This window comes from Punica granatum, chromosome 8, assembly GCF_007655135.1.
Source record: "Punica granatum isolate Tunisia-2019 chromosome 8, ASM765513v2, whole genome shotgun sequence".
NCBI classification, from domain to species: Eukaryota; Viridiplantae; Streptophyta; class Magnoliopsida; order Myrtales; family Lythraceae; genus Punica; species Punica granatum.
In genome coordinates, this window is record NC_045134.1 from 25845919 (window position 1) to 25862269 (window position 16351).

Sequence of the window (16351 nt, forward strand, 5' to 3'; positions counted from 1 at the left end):
AGAATTTTCGTTCATAAAGAAGAGTATTTGAGAGAGAAATCTAACGGTGCATTTGATTTCAGAATTAAAAATAATTTTGATTTTGATTGTGGAAAATGACAAAATGTTATATAGTGTGTTGAGTTAAAGTTAAAGTTAAAATTTTTTACTTGAGAAATGTGCATTTTTGTTGTGTAGTGGGTTGAGTTAAAGTTAATATTAAAATTTTTGTGATTTTAACCATGAAAACAAACGGGCCATAATATGGTGTAGCGTAGCGATGCATGCCATCACCTGGTACCAGGAGGTTCCAAAATTGATACTTAGCGGGACTACCTGTACCGTTTTATTAGCTATTATGATTTATATTTCATTATGCTAGTTCCATGAGTTTCCATTGCAATCGAAAAAAATAATTCTTCATTTAAAAAAAAACATGGCAACAATGCTAGAGAGGCTATATTTGTTTTTCTGGAATCCTTGGCCTTCATGAAAATTATTGTATAGAACTAAAATTTATTTTATAATTTAATTTTCACTGATTTTGAAAGACAAACCGAAGGTTAAATCATTTTTATAATAATGCAAGGTGTGATTATCTCTAGTGGGCAACGACACTGGTCGTCATATCATAAGTTGGACTATACTATTGATGAACGGCAAGAGGAAGTAAGTTTCAATATTGGTTGTTTTCCGAAGATCTTCAAACAAGGAAGATTTTATTAGTGACAATTTGGTGCTTTAAGCTCACGTGATGGAGCTAGTTAATTATTTTAAGAAGGCATTCCACAAAATGACAATCGGTTTCCTGCTGATTGAATTGGTAAGCAATGTATGAAAATTTGGAGGGGCATGAAGGTCAATATATGCTGATTGAATTGGGAAGTAATGTAATGAAAATTTGGAGGGGCATGAAGGTCAATATATCTCGCCTAAGCCGCGTTGAAAATCATCATTTCTTCCCCCATCCATTTCCCACCGATTCGGTGATATATAAAATGTGTACCTCATTTTAAAGGGGTTCATATTGTATCCCTTTTGTTTTTCCTTCTTTTAATTGGAATATTAATAATCAAGTGATTTTCAAATTTCAACTATCGTAATTCATTTGGGAGTTGGAGTTTTTTTTTCCGGTATTAATGAGTTAGTGATATTATAATTTTTATTAGCATCATTAAAAACTTATTTTGACCCGCCTTAACTCCGTTTTTTCACCGCCAAAAAAAATATTTGGGCAAATTTATCGAAAAGAGAAGAAGAAAGAAGTATTAAGGGTGCGTTTGATTTCAGAGTTAAAGTAAATTTGATTTTGATTTTGATTTTGATTGTGGAAAATGACAAATATAATGAGATTATAAATTTGACTTGGGAAACGTGTATTTTTGTTGTGTAGTGTGTTGAGTTAAAATTAAAATCATAATTCTAAAATCACACTAACAAATCAAATGCAGTATAATAGTTTTGGGAATATAGTCGTTGCTGCAAGATCTTGCCAAATGCAATTATTAGCTTTCGTAATTTCTCTGCCGGCTTTTGGAGTTTATTCCCATTATATTCTTTTAGCCTTTTCACATTGTTTGACCACTTAGAAGCAAAAATCTTCAATTATAAAATTGAAAAAAGAGAGAGAGAGAGAGAGACTATTTTCTTCCCCGTCTTTCTTGTGAAACAACGATGATACGGTGTCATTATAAAAGGACAAACTAATTTCCACGACAAATTTATGAGTACAATTACATGACAAGATTCGTTCTTAAAATGACACAAAAAGGACGATTTGGTAATCATCAATGCTAAATTTTGACCCATAAGACATACCAACTTTCAATCTTTTGCCATTGGTTGATATAACTATGAGATTTCATCAATTGATGTCTCCATTTAATCTAATCTAATTTGAAAATACATATTGCATGGTAAAAATATAAATTTACCAAATACTTTATATATATATATATATTAAGAATTTATGAATAGTTTTTCTTGGCAAGAGGTAATATGTTAGATTTCTTGTTTATATAAATTTATGTATTTTGCAACGTTTCTTTAAATTGATCTTTTGACTTTTGCCTCGTATTCTTATTAAAAAGAAAAGAAAAAAGTGATTTAGAACAAATCTGTCGTATGTAAAAGGACACGAAACTTTTCGACCTTCCACAGTATACAGATGAAAATTAAGTGTGGTGAGTAATATGTTATTTTCAGCATGGAAAATTTGGCACATAGATTACTTTGTTCATAAAATGTTTAACCAAAATCTATTTATAGTTATATTTTATTCGATCTTCTTACTAAGATATATATATATATATAAGAGGGTGATGTTATGAGCTGGCATTTAGTTTCTACATGGGTGAAATCAAGGCTGCCATATATATTTTCATCGAGTCAAAATAGCAACATTAATGTGGATGAGTGTTAAAATATCTCGACAAATCGACATAAATAGTTACCTGAACACAGCACATTATCTTTATAATGATTACTGCCGATGAATTACTAACTTTAATATGGATGAATATATAGATAAAGTATCGCGACAATTGAGTTGAGGGACAAGTGAACCGACATGAATATGTACGCTGACCAAAATGCTTTACTTTTGAGATTATTGCCAAAAAAATTATTACTCTATTTATTGGGACTAAGCTCGATAAATCGATTTGGCCCAGGGACAATTTTAAGACCGAATTGGTCTATTTGAGAAAGAGGGGTAGGGCAAATTTTTCACTGGTCTATATGTTGAAATAGGGATTCGAGGATCCTCCATTCTTGGTTAAAAGCCAAGTGAAAATTTTCCAATCATCATTGACTAAAGTGGGAAAATAGATTCCATTATTTATGACCGGCACCTGCGCTTCTTTGTCATTGCTAACTAATCAACAAACTAATCACTATTTATTGATAGTGGAAGAGGAGAAAGAGAGATCTTCCCCCAGAATCCGATGACACTATATATCACTACTCGTGCATTAACTTGGTCTTGCCACGATATATTTTTAGTAGGTTTCGAACTTTTGTATTACTTCCAATGATTGTACAATGAGGGCTACGACTTATGCTGAAACAGGAACATTGGCAGGGGCTGTAATTTTCGCAAGATGCGAAGGCAATCGATTTGTTTCTCTTTCGATGGAAAAAAGGCTTTCCATTCATACCCGATGAGTAGACATTTCCACATTACAGTTCATCGATATGCAAGTCATTAATTAGAAGACGAGGTGACCCGAGCTGTCGTGCGGCGGGGAAGGAGATTCTATAAAATTCACTGCGCTATACACACGAGCAAAGCTTTAGTATTATATAATAAATATGACATGCATGTCTATATAAGAAGTCCCTCATTTTGCATATTAGAAACTTTGATTATTCGAAACTGGGAAGCAATTCTTTAGATAATTTTACTACGTCACGTGTCACGAGAGAACATTAAGAGAATTACAGCGCAATAAAAAGATGATTGGTTATCTCAATAATAAATGAACAATTTTTCAATAAACAAATAGATTTTATTGGTTATTTTTCCATTGATATTTTTTTTGGGTGTAAATTCTATCATTCAAAATTTAATGGGCGTTAATTAATTCGGTTCGAGAGATCAAACATTAAAGATTATTTTTAAAATATTAAAAATTATTTTTCCTCATAATAAGTGCACTTTCTAAGTCTCGAACTTACATTTTTCTCGTTACAGGAGTTGGAGTTGCATTCCACTTAACCGATATAAGGATGGCTTTGAGATTTGCTGTGAACAGTAGTACTCTCTCTCTGTCTTTCTTCTGCAGGAACTCTATTCCATGTTAGCTTAAATAGGTTTTATTGTATATAATTTCCTTGAAAGTAGGCTTTATATATATGTCACACGTACATATGTATATATATATATATATATATAGTTATTCGTTCCTTAAAATCTAGATCAAAAGAGAGGAATTCTTTTTATTGAAAGTCGATTCTGCCCACAAGGAACCCTAAATTGTTGAAGTGAAATCTTTTTCAAGAAAAAAGAAACAGATAGAACAATTAAAAGTGGGGGAATTAGAAGGACGAAAGAAAGAATCAGTCACATGAGTCTATACAATTGATAGCTTATTGGTTGATATATATATATATATATATGTATGTATGTATGTATATATATCAGACAACATTTGAGACATAATATACATACATACATATATATATATATATGCAAACTCTACCTAATCCGACAACAGAATCAAACAACGTGCGCCCAAGGAATACGTAAACATATACGATGGAATCTCATCAGACACAACATTAATATGAGTTGTAACTAAAAACACATGTTATGTATTATATTTTCGAGCAATATATATATATATATATGTATCTATAATCTTTCTGACATGAAGAAGGAAACTGGCAAATTCTGGGCTACAAAATCTGACTATTCAGAGGCAAGACAAGATGAGATTCAATATGTGTCAGCTTAGAAGATGGGGGAAGAGTTTATCAATTAATTCATGGGGAAAAAATCTTCTTGGCCAAAACATATTTAAAAAAGAAAAACTGGTCCCTGATTTGGCTTAACGTTTGAGGTATGATCGGATGGAGGCACGATATACAATTTAACAAGTCTCAAGTTCGATCCTCATTCACCTCTGGCTTCGATGGGTAGCACGCAAACAAGTTTCTGTTTTGCATAATTCAGGGCCCTACTTCAGTAAATATGAAGATAAGGATAGGATAGTGATATTCATTAATCCACAGCCTCCTCATCATCAAATCAAAGTCTGCCATTGATAAGATCATTCCTGCATTTAGAAAGCATAATTTAGAAATCTATTGACTCTACCTATCAGAAAAAGAATCTACTAACTCCTTTGACTCGGTTATGTCTCATTATCTTTCTCACTTCAAAACAACACTTTCTTAAAGGAATGTTAGCGACATACGTTCTCAATCGAAACTAAGAAATTTCAATTTCAAATTCTTATCAATAAAACTTCTCATATCCCTCTTTTCATCTCTCGCACCCTCCCCTCTAACCTAAAGAAAAAAAAAATTTAAAAAAAAAATTAACACTTTGTTTGGGAACTATAAATAATTATATTTATTTAGGGTTGTAATGATTATATTGTTAAATTATGATAAAAAGTAATGAATAGTTGAGAGAAATTAATGATTGTGTTGTTGAATTATGAAAAAAAGTAATAAATAGTTGAGAGAATTTAGTATTAAAAATTGAATTGAATAATAGTTAAGATAAAAAAAATTGAAGAAAAAATGAAAAGTAATAATTGTGTTGTTAAATTGAAAATAAGTGAAGTAGAGTAATGAATATTATTCTAAAACTAAACGCAAACTCTTTCTGATTGATTAAGAAAGGACTCTTTCATTAGAAAGTGGATGAATAAATGAAATATACATTTAATAAAGCAAAAAGACATGTAATTGACGCCTAGTCTAAATTGTCTGGTCCCACCCTGAATCCCTTTGTTGAATCATATCATATATCATATGGATCGCTAATCTGTGTATGTTGTCCAGTCCTGTACAATTTGTTCAGGTATCATTTTCAACGTCATTTGACAAGGTGACCATAGACAGTTTAATCCTCTCGAACACGGGGCTTAATTTGATTTGTTTCGAGTCAATCAATTCTTCACATTCACACGGTTCTGTTCTCTTGTCCGTGGATCTCACGGGAAGGCAATTCCTACGAATGTGCCCGGCTTAGCGGACATGACTCGATTTAAGCTCTGCTCATAGAGAAAACGGTCCATCCGAAGACACGATTGATTAATGTGCCAATTCGACAACCACCGGGCTTGGCCTCCATCCACTGTCTCCTTGATTCCCTGATGGCCGAGTCCTGATGAACCCAGCCCAGCCAATCACAGGCCCAAGCCCATCAATTTAAAGAAATTTATCGATTGGCCCACCTCTGCAGCCGAATTGGCCCAATAGGCTACTAATCAGCCCACAACCAAAGCCCATCATTAGGGGAAAAATAAAATAGAAAGTAAAAAACCGCACTAGGAGACCCGGCCGGTTTGCTCAGTTATCGGTAATTTTCCGGCTTACGTCATATACTTCTGATAATGAAAATCGACCTTTCTGAACTGTTCATCATGGCCCAGATCGGTACTCGCGCGAAGAGTCGACGAATTAAGAATAAACATATATAAGAAACGAACAAAAAGTATGGTTTTTTCGCCATATAAGATGACAAATCACAACAATCTAATCTCAAGTATTACATATCTAATGATCCGATCGACCATCGCATTGTACTCAACATGATGTTGCTTTACAGTGTCCCCAACAAAGATGTATCATTGCACCGCCCTTGGGTTATTCGAGGTTTTCCTTCGAAGGCGGTCTTGCTATAGTACACAGTTGCATATGCCAGAGGCGGGAGAATTTTTCAACAAAAACTTACCTAAAACTTGACTGCCAAACCGCCCTGTCTCTCTTGTCCATTCAGAGAGTTTGGTGAGAGTTTTTAAAATTACAGTTTGGGTCAAAATTACGATTGCAAACATTATTTTTTTTCAAGCAAGTTAATAAGTACCGATGAAATTTACTCGTACTTATTCTGTTTCAAACATTAATAATAATAATTATTTTTTTTTATTTTCAGCAGCTTTAAATTAACTTTTTTTAAACGCTTTAACTTATTCTGAAATCAACACTTATTTCTCAATAATTTTGTTTTAATATTTTTCCATCAGTAATAGCACTCACAAACCGAACCTCAATCCCAAGATATCTCTCCTTGGGTCGGCCTGGTATGCGGTTCAACAACGTGCATTGAATTCGACATAGCCAAATTTGCCGGCAAGGGCCCACATTCTCGCCCGTCTTACTAGAATCAACGACTCAAAACTTTTGTATTGCTCGGACATATTTAAAAACCCTGAATATATGCTCGATGAAGCCATCGAATGGTTCCCGAACATCTGCTGTCTCCCCACGAGTTTTTGACATGATTTGGGCAGCTAGCTAGCCACTCGTATTATATTGCTGAATGGGCTTTAGATTTATGATGGAAAAAGAAAATTGTGGCAGGGATGAAAAGGACATGTTCGTGTTAGAAATGGCAGAGTGAGACGTATGCGGTTATAAATAATTAATTAATTGAGAATTTATTGAAAATTCACGCTGAAAAAGCTTTACTCATTAGTAAATCGATTTGGCTCAACTAGATTAGTCGGGATTCAATTAAGCTTTCGGATATTAATGCCTTGTTTAGTTTGTGAGTATAATTTTAAAATCACAACTTTAACCTAATTCTACCCACAACAAAACAAAATAATTCATACAAAGTCAAAGAGTGAACTCCATTTATACCACTTTTTTCCACAACAAAACAACATAATTCATATAAAATCAAAGGGTGGACCCCATTTATATCATTTTTTTTCAAAATCAAAATCTGATTTTAAAATTTTATTATGAAATCAAACGCAGCGTAAGATTCACCCTGAAAAAAAGAAAAAGAAAAAAGACCGGTCTTTTAAGTCTTGACACTAATAAAATAAGATATCTTGGGCGACGGGGCATAGATTTAATTCTCTTGATGTTCTTGATGATAATGTTCCTCAATTCCGAGATTACCGGATTTGGAAGCTCGCTCGAAATTATCGGCTACGTTGAAGACACTGATACATAAGATACGGTGTAAACTTTGATACTTATTCAATCAAATAATTTATCCATATGATCATAAATATTAAAAAAAGTAATGATTGCATACTGTATATACTCAAGAATCACCCTTATTAGAGGTGAATAATGAGAGGGAATTATAATATTAGTTTCTAAAATTCTCATTTTGAGACAAATATAATTTATGTCTCTTATATGAATTTTATTTGCTTCTAAAAACACCTAAAATTAATAATTTACTAAATTACACAAATATATCACAATTATTAACAATAAATACGTCTTTTGCCTCAAAAGAATAACTTTTAGAAACATATTAGTAGAGGCATATTAAAAATTTGTCACTTTGCTTAATCCAACCTTAATTGCCCCAAATATATTCTTTAAGAGATAAAATACAATTGAATCTAATCTAATTCTCATTTGCCCCCAACTTATGAAATTTTACCAACAGAGAAAGTAGATAAAACGTTAAAATTTTAATGGATTATTTTTATCTAAACATAAATAATTTATTCAATATGAATTAAAGGATATTCAAATTACTCCCATAATAAGTAGAAAATATATTTTATTTATTCATAGATGTAATTACGTTATGCAGATTTTGAATTAAATAAAATAGTAAGCTAGTATTCTTTTGTGTATTTTACTTCATCTATTGTGTTTATATATTATTTATTACATAATTTTTTGGATAATTTAACTATCTTCAACTTAGCACCCGAGAAGTTAACGATATATATATGCGCAATGTTTGATTTAATATTATATGCATAATAATCATTTTCTTAATTTTAAATAATTATATAAACAAAAAATTTACATATTATCGAGGCTTAACAAAATATTAAATATAAATTAAAAGTAGCTCAATGCAAGGATGCATGGGTGGTGAAATGGAAATCAATGCTAGAGGTCAAGAGTTTGTCTCAGGTCCATGGCACAATATAAAAATATGAGAGAGCTAATAGTCAAATGTAATTACCATCACTAATTTTGCAAAAAACTATATAGGTGCAATTAATTACAATTGCCCTAAATAATAAATTTAGTAACAAAATTTGTTGTTATATCTCCTTATTGGAGGCAAATTTAATTAAGACTAACAATACTAATTAGTAACTTTTATTAGTTGTTGTTGATTTGCCTTTATAGATCTATAACGACAAATGTAAATGATGCAATTTACTATTTTATCTCTAATATCTTTAGAGGCATATAAATATCTCTGCTTTAAAATGAGTTTTTATCGTAGTGATACGATTCTTGCGTGATAAATTATTCGAGGGACCCCAAATTCAAGAAAATTATATGTTGTGTTTAGCAACAAAGTTAAGTTCGATTTAATTTGATTTAGTTTGATTTGAGAATATGACGATAAAAGTAGTTGGGAAAAGCACGAGAGAGAATTTGAAAAAGAAATAAAAAAGTAATAATTGTGTTATTGAATTAAGAAAAACATGTTGTAGCTAGAGAAAAGTGTTGAATAATTGAAAGAATTTAGTATTAAAAAATTAATTGTAATAATAGATAATAAAAAAGTATTAGTGAATTTAAAGAAAAAGATAAAAAAAAGTAATGATCGTATAGTAAAATTGAACTAAGTTAAGTAAAGTTTTATTTCGTTAACAAAGAAGTCAGATCCGGTCTCAATATAACTATATATTATTTCCAAAAATAACTCTCTTTTGAAATTATTATTCTATATGTAAATAGAAATGTAGTAAAGAAATCAGAAATATTCATAATCGTGAATTATCACTATTCTCATATTTTTCTGGTGGGACCCAGTCTAAATGATGTGCCTTTGGTCTGATCCCAACCGGCTGGACCGGCGTGGGGCTGAGCCCGCGGTTGGTGATGAGATTAGATTTGCCCACAACATCACCATTTGCATTTTGCCTATATTATAAAATAACAAAAAGGAAATCACCATTTTTAGCAAAGTGAATTTGATATAGTATCAACTTCCAGATGACATTACCCATCAAAAAAAAAAAATTCCAGATGGCATCGACCAATGCTCGTGGTTCTTTATCTTCTCCAATTTTCGTAGACATGTAACATTTCAACTAGATATGAAAATCAGATCAAAAATCAAATTAATCACCTGAAATGATACCATCAAGATATATTTTCATTTGAGAAAAAAGATATTACTGAACACGTAATGAATCATATACTTTATTATGTGTTCTTTTTCGTACACTGAACTGATAAATTATATTCACATATCAGGAATGACAAAATCAGTTGATAATCTTACATACATATATATATATAGTTAAGACAGTGCAACCAATAATGTTGCGGCATTAGTGGCTCGATCAGTTGTATATATCGACAAGTTGGCGCCCTAGAATCCGCAAGTAATGAGTCCAATAACAGTGCACTGTGACAGTTCGATCGGTTGCTAAGACAGGGACACAAGCATCGATCGGGGGAGAGAACAAATGACAAAAGAGGCCCCTACAAGGCCCATGCGCATGTGGAGATGTTCTCATTATAAAAATCATTGACCCGTTCACATTGTCGAATGTGTGTGTACATATGATACGATATGAGCCATCGCTATCCCCTCATATATCGATCAATTACATCAATGCCTCTCCATTATTTTTTGGAATTGCTCTTGTTAGGGTTTCTACCAAACGTCAGGGAAATTCCTATTCCAATTTACTTCCTGCTTATATATATATATATATATATGAGACAACGTCATCACAGTCGTCCACCAATAAGTGGAACATGGAGCTCCCATGGAGTCGATCGTAAAAAGTACCCCTCCGTACGTACTTGAGTGCATCCTATATATATGCAAACACATAAAATCATAAGTAACCTGTGATCGTATACATGTCCGTGTTTAGTAACAATCTTATAGTGCTTCATCTTCATCCATATACGGCTCATGGCTCCGGCTCTTATTAGTGTCTTCACGAATCGAAAGTGTGAAACCAGATTGTTTGTGTCGATCGCTTCGCATGTCGTTATAATTAAGTGGATTGATGGATGCTTAACAGCTTGCTATTGCGTTCTTAAAATTCTCGTAAAATTCTCTCTCTCTGTTTTTTTTTTCCTTGATGTAGCAAGTGATATGACAGGGGAATAAGATACAAGAGACACGTGAGGTTCATTAACGAGAACTCAGCCTATGATCTCTTAGTTCCACGTCAATAACGAGTATTGTTGCATTGGATTTGATTTCTCACGATCAAACACGTTCGTGAAATAGTTTGGAATAGTATTAATTTATGACTGTCCCATGCACGCACGAGCCATGCATGTACGGTTCTTGTCATATGTATAGTATATATACTGTTCGCCCAACTCCCAAAAATGTTCAATCGCCATTGATGAATGATAGGTCTACTCTTAATAGAACTGTACCAGAAAACACACATGTAACTCTGTTTCTTTCTCCCTTTCGGAAAGTCTGTCATCTCCTCGATGGGATCGAGTTGTTCATATTATGTGGTCGAGTCTAAGGAACCAATTATAGCGCAGAACGATGCATATAAGAGAAATAATGTACATCACATCACCATTGATCGTGAAAGGATGATGATCAAACCATTACTGTTAAGCAGGGGGATATGACGTTCTGATCGCTCGGTAGGGTTTTTGCCACTCGCACATCATCTTACAAATGCCACACAAGTCGCAACAATCGACCTCTTTTTTCAATTTTTCGAAAAGACTGCGCAAATTAAGGTATTGTTAGCCTATTCGACGGTAACTAATTCCCACTTGAGCATTAATTTCATCCCGGTTATGAGAATTTTCCAATAAATTCACTCATACAATATATAAATAAAAAATGAACGTACAAAATGCAGTTTACCAAATAATGCTATATTTGTTTATGAAATTAAATTTAACTTAACTTAACTTAACTTAATTTTACTTTTTTCGCAATTTAATAACACAATCACTAATTTTTTTTTATCTTTTTATTCAAATTCTCTATCACACTTTTTAATATATTATTATAATTAATTTTTTAATACTAATTTTTCTTAATTATTCAATATTTTTTCTCAATTCAACAAACAATAATTACTTTTTTAGGTTTTGTTTGGTTTTTGAGTTGAGTTGAATTGAGTTGAGTTTTGGTTTTAATTTGTTTATAATGATTATGTTGTTGAATTATGAGAAAAAAAGAAAAAGTAATGAATAGTTGAGAGAAAATATTAATTGTGTTGTTGAATTGTAAAAAAAAAAGTAAGAAATAGTCGAGAGAATTTATTATTAAAAATTGAATTGAATTGTTAAAAAATTAAATAGAAAGGAAAAAGTAATAATTGTGTTGTTGAAGTAGAGTTAAGTGAAGTAGAATTAAGTGAAGTGGAGTTAAATTCTTAATAGAACTGTACCAAAAAACACACATATAACTCTGTTTCTTTCTCCCTTTCGGAAAGTCTGTCATATCCTCGATGGGATCGAGTTGTTCATATTATGTGGTTGAGTCTAAGGAACCAATTACAACACAGAACAATGCCTATAAGAGAAATAATGTACATCACATCCCCATGAAAACGTGCGCGAAAGGAAATCGATCGTTAAAGGATGGTGATCAAACCATTATTGTTAAGCAGGGGGATATGACGTTTTAATCGCTCGGTAGGATTTTTGTCACTCGCACATCATCTTACAAATGCCACGACAAGTCGCAACAATCGACCTCTTTTTTCAATTTTTCGAAAAGACTACGCAAATTAAGGTATTTTTAGCCTATTTGACGGTAACTAATTCCTACTTGAGCATTAATTTTATCCCGGTTATGAGATTTTTCCAATAAATTCACTCATACAATATATAAATAAAAAATGAACGTACAAAATGCAGTTTATCAAATAATGTTATATTTGTTTATCAAATTAAATTTAACTTAACTTAACTTAATTTTACTTTTTTCGTAATTTAATAACACAATCACTACTTTTTTTAATCTTTTTATTCAAATTCTCTATCACACTTTTTAATATATTATTATAATTAATTTTTTAATGCTAAATTTTCTTAATTATTCAATATTTTTTTCTCAATTCAACAAAACAATCATTACCTTTTTAGGTTTTGTTTGGTTTTTGAGTTGAGTTGAGTTTTGGTTTTAATTGGTTTATAATAATTATGTTGTTGAATTATGAGAAAAAAAAAAGAAAAAGTAATGAATAGTTGAGAGAAAATAATGATTGTGTTGTTGAATTGTAAAAAAAAGAGTAAAGAATAGTCGATAGAATTTAGTATTAAAAATTAAATTGAATTGTTAAAAAATTAAATAGAAATGAAAAAATAATAATTGTGTTGTTGAAATAAAATTAAGTGAAGTGGAGTTAAATTTTTTTTTATAACCAAACAAAATATTTTTTTTCAAATTTTTCACATATTTTTCTCAAACATTTTTATTTTCATCTCATTAAATCAAATTAAATAAAATTCAACTTCGTTATCGAAAATTATTTAAAAATGTTCGTCCCTTGTATTAGAAGGGCATGAGAACAAGAGGATTGACAACTAACCAATGGGAGCAGCCAACGTGGCGAGTTCTGCCCAGTCACATCTGACACATCCCCAGATTGGTCTTTGATCAAACAGTGGGCCGACAAGGCGACAGCCGGATTTTTTGTGGACAGGAACACCCCCGTCATCTCTCCCGTACACGTTTCCTTGATGGACGGTCCCCCTCCCCCCCACAAGAGGTCGTAGTACGTACGGTCCCCCAATCCGATCCCCCACTTGCTTCCTCATTTTTTTTTTGGATTATAAAGAAAACTCATGAGCTTAATTTATTGAAATAAAAATTATAAATATCCAATAAAAGGGTACGAGTAATCTCACTGGATATCGAACTTAAGACTTCTTAATCACCAAGCGAGAAGTGCACCATTGTATTATTTCCTCCCTTATACTTTCCTCATTCCACTTAGGAATAATATCCAAAAGGAAAAAAGAAGAAGAAAGTATCCTAAATACCAATTCTACCCTTCATGAATCCATTCATATTATCTGTTGCTCAATCGCGTAGGTGTATGGTTTGATGTTAAGGTACCTATAGCTTAAGTGGGCTCTTATTTCTAGATAAACCTATATAAGCTAAGTTTACAATTCATAGTTTATGTAATTGAGGGAACCAACTCGTGTATGAACGGTCATGCTCAAGACATATGTAGCTAGGTAGAAGCACGTCGATATTGCAAGAGCGATGAAAAATTATAAATAATAAATGTTATTTTTAATCGGAAGATTCGGAATATACTATATAGTTATCACATGAAATAAAAGAAGAAATTAAAATTCAATTGCTGTTAATAAGACCTTTTGGGAGAAGTTATATCTTCTTTCTCGATTCCTTCAGTAATACAACGAGACTTCGTTGTAACGGGAAATAGTTATTTTCAACATCTCTTCATAGATGCTAGCCATAAGCATTTATCTTGGAAATCAATCAAATATCACAAAATTCTTCATGTTTCCATTAGAAAGTTTTACCAATGAATCCTTCTTCAAACCTTGGATACAACTACTCAAAATAATTTCATTTTCGCAGTTACTTCAGGCAGTCACACATCACGGCTTACTGTGCTCAAACATTTATTACTTGCAGGAACATTTACACAACTGGCATGAGGGAGGACTCGGGCTCCACCAAAAAATGTAAACCCGAACCACACGGTCCTCGGCTCACGAGGACATGCAAGTAAATCCCCGATGGGTAGGGACGTGGGAGTTGCCGTATAGTCACTTCATGGGGGGCAATTCGGGAATTCAAACCAGATATAACTGAGAAGCCAAAGCTTTGTTATTGGGAGAAAGATATAGCTAAGAGAAGACGAGGGGGTTAAGTTAAGGGCGGGGGAGAGGATACTTCATACGTCTTTGCTGTCAGACGAAGAACAGCACAGAAGATAGCTCGCAAGCTCTGCTGCCACCTGCTGCTGCTGCTATCTTCTTCCTCACGCCTGCCATCCTCCGTACGTCCCCCTGAAGGATGTGAACACTCACTCAATCCCCCTCTTCCGAACAATCCAGACATAGATACCCAGAGAGACATATATATGTACACGCATAATATATGTGCGCGCGCGCGAGCGTAGGTATATGTATAAGCTTATGAGCGTCCTGTTTTGATTCAAACCCGTCTGAGAATGCAAGATTTGCAGTCGATAGCCCGTGAGAGGATGTTCGGGCCTGCCCTGGAGAGGCGGCTCCGCCCGCTTAGCCACCACCACCAGGGGGCCTTGAAGTGTCCCCGGTGCGACTCCATGAACACCAAGTTCTGCTACTACAACAACTACAACCTCTCCCAGCCCCGCCACTTCTGCAAGTCCTGCCGCCGCTACTGGACAAAGGGCGGCGTCCTGCGGAACGTCCCCGTTGGCGGTGGCTGCCGCAAGAACAAGCGCTCCAAGTCCAAACCTTCCCCGCCGCCTGCGTCGAATAATAATATTAGCCCTGCCGCAGCAGCTGCAGCCCTTGCCGAGGCGGCCCAGACCGCCGCCAGTTCGCCGCCCCTGCAGGAGCGGAAATCGAGCCCGTACTCTAGCAGCGAGAGCTCCAGTCTCACTGCCGCTGCCGCCTCCGCCTCCGCCACGGAGTCCGTCTCCGGGACAGCTCATCCCGTCGCGTCCTTCCCCTCCGACGCTGCGATGTTGAATTTCCGCGACTACGAATCACTTGTGGTGCCCGCTGCGGACCCGGCTAATAATCCTGATCATGGCACGTCCTTCAGCGCGCTGCTCGGTCCCGGAGCCGAGACAGGGGCTTTCACGGCCGTCTTCGGGAGCTTTACCGGCCCCGTGACGGCCGAGGCCGAGGCAGTCCCTTGCGGGCTTGAGCTCAACAGCGTGCTGCTGGGCCAGCATAGCCATGACACGTGTCAGCAGCCCCAGTGGCAGAACGGCGAGGATCAGAGTCGGTCAATCGGGGGAATATTCGATCAGACGGTGCAGGTGGATTTTACCGCGATGGGGAGTGGGTCCTGCGGTGGAGGATTTGGACCGTTGGATTGGCAAATCAAAAATCAGGGTGAGTTTGATTTTACCACCACCGTTAATCAAGCATACTGGAGTCAGGGTCAGAGCCAGTGGACGGACCGACAAGATGAAGGTGGTCATCATTCCGAGCCTCTACCGCCCGTAAATTTCTCTCAATTTCTATTTTAACTGAAAAGGAGAGAAATTGCACAGTGCTAAAGAAGAGAAAACCAGACAACAACGAATGACACTGTAGTATGAAAATTAATATGATAACTTTTTTTTTTTTCTCTTTTTCGGTAATCGAGAGTATTCTCAGCTTATTTATTGATAGCACTAATATATCAGTGCTTGAAATTTGTTTTTCTTTTGAATGGGAGCGTGTGGAGTTGATTCTGATGTCTATCCACCGCTAACGTGAATGGGGATTTTATTCTGTGTCCTGGACCTTTGTTGCCATTGCTTAATTAAGATCAGTCGAAGCCATGCTACGTTGATGCCCACTCTACCACATTGTTACCGTCACTTATGATGACACTGATGTAGCTTTCGCCATTAATGCGGCGTTTTGGTTTGCTCAAAATACGTTAGATCGTGATGAACATTTAATCATTCGATGAACTGTACTTTAGTTCGAGCCATGTTACGTGCTTAATTAATTGGATTCAAGTCCATCTTGCATATAAACCTCGTCTGGTCTAAATTACTAACTGTTGAGATAGCGGAAGGGCAGGAAGGGGTATCGGCGGTGGAAG

General features: G+C 34.6%; 1 protein-coding gene across 1 annotated transcript; it reads left to right on the top strand.

The window, feature by feature from the left end:
• Nucleotides 1-14406: 14406 nt before the first annotated feature.
• Nucleotides 14407-16099, top strand: LOC116189610 (dof zinc finger protein DOF5.4-like). Its single transcript, XM_031519340.1, has one exon. The coding sequence runs from the start codon at nucleotides 14769-14771 to the stop codon at nucleotides 15783-15785; it is 1017 nt and encodes a 338-aa protein (XP_031375200.1). The 5' UTR covers nucleotides 14407-14768; the 3' UTR covers nucleotides 15786-16099.
• Nucleotides 16100-16351: the final 252 nt, after the last annotated feature.

Excerpts from the sequence above, each read along its gene's own strand:
- LOC116189610 (XM_031519340.1), top strand. The coding sequence starts at position 14,769 with ATGCAAGATTTGCAGTCGATAGCCCGTGAGAGGATGTTCGGGCCTGCC.